At 38.0% G+C, this 5,490-nt stretch overlaps 1 protein-coding gene across 1 annotated transcript in view; it reads left to right on the top strand.

Moving 5' to 3' along the window:
- CLPTM1L (CLPTM1 like) overlaps window positions 1-3,683 on the top strand; it is a 26,580-nt gene extending 22,897 nt beyond the window's left edge. The window contains exons 16-17 of the mRNA XM_015619309.2: window positions 152-267; window positions 1,375-3,683. Coding sequence (XP_015474795.1) covers window positions 152-267; window positions 1,375-1,453 — 195 coding nt within the window. The 3' untranslated portion in view covers window positions 1,454-3,683. The remainder of the gene's footprint in view (window positions 1-151; window positions 268-1,374) is intronic.
- Window positions 3,684-5,490: the final 1,807 nt, after the last annotated feature.

The raw sequence follows: 5,490 nt of genomic DNA, 5'->3' as shown, positions 1-5,490 counted from the left end.
AAAAAAAAAAGGACACCTAACCCTCAACAGTGTTGTTACAAATATGGAAGAAGTCTGTGTTCCCACAGAAAAACATAGCAAGCTTTGAACTTTGTAAGACTGATGACTTCTCTTCACAGCCAGCTGAAGTATACTTTTCTTTTATTTCCAGGCATTCAACACCTTTATTGATGATATATTTGCTTTTATCATCACTATGCCAACATCTCATAGGCTGGCATGCTTTAGAGATGATGTTGTGTTCCTGGTCTATCTCTACCAAAGATGGTATGACTTTCTTTAATACTCATTACATCTTTTACAATGCTCTAGATGGTTGCAGTCTTGTTGCTCTAAAGAACTATAGATTGGGATAGACTTGAAGCAGAAGTTTTATACTCTGATAATCTATAGTATAGTATGGTCTGGATAATGTTAGTTATGTATGTGCCTAGTAAACGGAATGGTGAGCAGGGCACCCTGCAAAGGAGATCTCAATACAAATAAGAGGAACAGAAACATTTTCTCGTACCTGACAGTAATCCTGGATGTGATACAGAATAGTCAAAAAATTCCTCTTCTCACAGTACTCCAGAGTTTTTGTCAGTTACCCCTTTTCCCTCCCCACAACAGGTTTCTTTTCACCAGATTTGGAAGTCACAAACCTCCTACCCCCTAAAAGAAACAAAATCAGAAGAAAGACCAAGCAAAAACCACAAAAATTAAAAACACAAAAAAACTCTAAACAAACAAAAAAACCCACAAATCAAATGTGAGACATAAATACCTGATGTAAGGGGAAGGAGAAAGATTCCTAAGCTTGTATTCACAAATCCACTTAGGATTTCTGGGCTTCTAACCCTTGCTGAGGGCCCCATCTCCATATGCTCAATGTCTGAGAAATGCTCTCCAAGGTTATGCAGGGCAGTAGTGAAGGGTGTTGTCTGATGGGGGACTGCCCTGCTCTGCTTTTCTGTTTATCTGTTTTGCAAAAACAAATTATCAGGTTCTCTTGTAAGCTGCGTACCTGTTGAGTTTCAGATTCTTTAAGTAACTAAAATCAGAGGAGGAGGAATGCACTATGTATGCACTACTTAGAAAATACTGTTCATAGTGAAGCTTGAGGTAGTCTGGATTACTTGGGAAAAGACTCCAGCCAAGCTTTAGGGGAACTAATATGTCTCTTATGAGGTTCTGACACAAGTGGTTGAGTCATATTGTGAAGAAGCTGATATGTCTGTACAAATCTCTAAAGATGTTGGGTTTTGCCACAAATGGAAATAGAGAATACGATGACAAAGAAATTCAGTTTTAAAATTAAGCATCATTGACCTACTTAATTCCTTCAGATAGGAGACTGTAATGTAACTGAAGATTTGTTTTTCTTTCTGCCAGGCTTTATCCTGTGGATAAGAGCAGAGTAAATGAGTATGGAGAATCTTACGAAGAAAAGTCAAAAAAAAAAAGCTCATAGAGAATAACTAAGAACTGAAGATTCTGACCCCTGGACTCTTACTTGCTTTGTGTATTACCTGGTCTTAAGGAAGGAAAAACTTATTTAATGAGAGTATTTTTAAAACTTATGACAGAACTACATGGACAACACATCTTCTATATTGCCAAAATCTAGTTTTGATACCCTCCTCTTTCAAGGCCCTTTTCTGTCCTCACAAGGTCTACAGTCTGCCAGATGACGTTATATAAATTTCCTGCATTTCAGCTTCTCTTCAGTGAAAACCTAAGCATCCTGACCATTGCAATTAAGATCCAAATCTGTGTTTTTAAGAGAACTCACAAAATGAAACTGTGGTGCCCATGCCACTATACTCTGAAAACTGAAAAAAACAAGACACTGTGTTATAGCATAATCAAGGATTATTGCCAAACTGGGCACTGTCAAAAATAAAAGGTATAACATTGGATTATATTCTACTTCCAAATCATTCTCTTTTCATAATGGAGATAATGGAAATTGTAGAAATCATGAATTCCCAGCTAAAAAAAATATGTTGTTGGAAATATAGGATAAGTTAGATGGCATTTTTAAACTTCAAATTCCACCAATTTCTTGGCCCACCATATGGCAGAGGGTTTCAGTTTTCTTAAAATGAATGAAGGTGTGAAAAAACTGTAACCTGATTTCTTTCAATATGTATGCAAGTTTATAGAAATCCTTCTCCATTGTGGACAAACATGATTTCTTGGCATAGCAGGTATTCATGTAATGCAAAACATTGTTATGTGCTGGGAAAGTCTCTTAACACTTCTTAAATTCTTCATCATGTGGTACCGCAGGGACCTACTGAGCAATTCTGTCATGTTTCAAAGGGAATAATTCCTCTCCCTCCCTGCCCCATAATATTTTTTTTTAATGAAGCAGACATCATTCAAATGGAATTATTTTTCTCAAGTATAGGTTCAACAAACTACAAAGATACAGAGAAGAGAAAAAAAAATAACTTGATAAAGAACAATTCATACCTTTCATACAATTTAAAATCTGTATTCCACAGGAATGGAATTCATTAAGGGAGGTATTTCATCTGTTTCTTTCAAATTTACAAAAAATAATCAAGCTGAATTACTATTCTAAAATCCAAACTCCACAGCTATATCTAGAAACCACTTGTAAAAATGGTTAGAAAAATTTTAAATTTAAAATTTTTAAAGATTCTTAAAAACAAGTTTCTTAGTAAAAGTAAGTGAAATACAGAGTGCATTACTTTCAGCAGCAAATAAAGTGCAGTTAAAAAAAAAATACAGAAGACAGAATTCTAGTTTCCAGTTCTAGTTTTGCTTTGGTCAGTAAGTTTACAAACAAACCATAATGATGCTTACGTTAATTAAATTGCATGCTGTTTGTACAAGGCTGTTTAACCCCAATTTATTGTGAATTGAAAATATTCATTGAATAACAATGAAGAACACAGGTAAGCTCCTGTGGTCTGTAACTACTTTGTGAAGTAGATTTTATCCAGTTTTGATACTTCAAAAGTCTGAACATATAAATATTCGGGTCCCAAAAAGAAAAAGTGTGCCTGCCTATTGTGTTTTGCTACAGACTACAGTCTTTCCTATGCTGAAATCCTCCTTACACACTGCTGGGAATGGAAAGGAGTCTTGAAGTGAATATTTATCCCCTGCTCATGTTAAAGTCTCGTTATGCTGTTAATTGTAACTACAGATCATTGATTTTAGCATTAAACACACACCTAAGTAAGTCTATGCAAAACTGGGGTTGCATTTGCTCTATCTTATACCTGTTTTGAATTTGTTTGGAACAAGCTCTTTGCCATTAAGCAAACTAATATTTCACATTAAGTTAAATGTGTATGAAAAGCTTTCCTGATATAAAGAATGCATATAGCACATTCCATTTTTTGTGCCATTTCAAAACAAGTCACTGGTTCTTCTAGGGTAGCTTCTCAAAGTCCAGAATATCATATTTGGGTATTTCCGATGTTTCACTGCTCATTTTTGTACACAGCTGTTGAAAAATTGCTTTTGCACTTTCATGTACTGTGAGTTTACTGGTTTTCTGTCATGCATTTCTTAACACTGGCCTCATGATATCCTATACAATCATCATAAATCATATAAAATTAGAACACCTTAAGTCTTTAAAATGAGCAAGACTTTCCTGTTCAAGTCATTGTTTTATGTATTCCATTTCCAAATAAAAGACTTGGCATACAGGATAAAGAGTTACCTTTTGTTTCTGTAAGGGAAAGTGGTGAAAGACCTGTAAGTAGTAACTTTGCAGATACTGAATTACATGTTTTAACTTTCTGGTTGTAATCAGCTAAAAATGTGGTTCTGTATGTGGGCAGCTCATGCTGGATAATCAGTATCTAGAATCTGGTTAAGTGTCCCAAGAGTAATTAAAAAACTTCCTCACTTCTAGTGGGATTTACTGTTGTAAGCAACTAGGTGACCATCTCACATTCTCCTCTTCATTAGACTTGTAATGGCTGTGGAAATTAAAAGATGACTGTGATTTGGGGTTGGGGCTGTTTTAGAATTAATTGAGAAAACCATCATATGCTTCTGGAAGCTGCTCTTGCCTAGGACTCAGCACTGCAGTCCTCATTCTCTAAGGACATAAGTGACAAAAGGCAACTGCCTGGACTCTGTGGGTGTAGGTGGCCCATGGCACAGTGCCTTTGAGCTGTGACAGAGACTGTGCTCTCTTCCTGCACAGCTCTTCACTTCCATACCCTGCTGCTTCCTGCTCATCATTTCCTGCTGCTGTTCTCCAGGAGATGACCTTCCACCCTTGGGACTCTTTGCCCAGGAGCCAAACTGGTTTAAACGGGTTTACAAAACAGCAGCAGCACAGGCAGGTTTTTCTTTCCAGCAGAGCTCAAGAAGTCTGCTCTGCTGTACTTCTGTCCCTCTGGAGCAGGGACTGTGGATACTGCTAAGCTGCAGCCTTAGCACCAGTACATGTTCCCTTTTAAATGACACTCCAGTAACTCAGCTATAGCACCTACAGCTGAGCGACAGAAGCATTAAGAAACAATTCTGTAGTTTGTCTGCAATCACCATGCTTTCCAGTTTTTTCCTTCAGAAGATAAATCTCATCTTGAAGAAGTGAAATGTGGCAATTTATTGGTAATGGTGGTACCCTTTACATTGCAGCTTTCAGTTCTCCTTATAGTACAATCTAAAACGGGGGAAGGGGCTTCAGGAGGCTGCCCACTACCAGCACAACCTCTTATACTCTACTAATGCTAATGCTTATGCTTTTCTGACAGTCCTGTAAAGCCATCTGAGTGAATAAATGTAACTAGGTATTGAGAAATGGAGCCAGAAAGAGCTCAGCCTCCCCACATGCCCAATGACAGTCTCTAAATGTTCCCCCTCTCCCACTAATAGAAGTTTGGTCCTGTGTGAGGATTGATGCACTTTTCCAGTAGTTACAGGAATATAGAAAAAAGGCATTAGGCTGTTGGCATCAAAGGAGGGCAATGAGCATGGTGAAGGGACTGGAGGAGAAACTTTATAAGGAGCAGCTTGGGCTGTTCAGCCTGGAGAAGAGGCGACTGAGGGGAGACTTCATGGCAGTCCAAAACTTCCTTGTGAGGGGAAAGGTTCTGATCACTTCACTGTCACAACCAGTGACATAACCTGAGTAAACAGAGTGAAGCTGAGTCAAGAGAGGTTTAGGTTGGCTATCAGGAAAAAGCGTTTCACCCAGAGAGTGGCTGGGCATTGGAACAGGTTCCCCAGGGAAGTGGTCACAGCACCAGTGTAACAGAGTTCAAGTGTTTGGGCAATGATCTTGGGCACATGGTGTCAATCTTAGGAATGGTGCTGGGTAGGGCCAGGAGTTGGGCTTGGTTATCTTGATGGGTCGTGTCCAACTCAACATACTCTATTATTCTATTTAAGAATTTTCTCTTTGTATGAATGGAGAAGTGTGTTGTCTCCTTTTTAAGGCTATCTGGAGCTAATCAGTTTGCTTCAGCTTTTTCTTTAAACCATTTGATTTTTTGTTTCTCCTTTTTA

This window comes from Parus major, chromosome 2 (genome assembly GCF_001522545.3).
Source record: "Parus major isolate Abel chromosome 2, Parus_major1.1, whole genome shotgun sequence".
Lineage (NCBI taxonomy): Eukaryota > Metazoa > Chordata > Aves > Passeriformes > Paridae > Parus > Parus major.
This window is presented reverse-complemented; position numbering and strand designations above follow the sequence as displayed.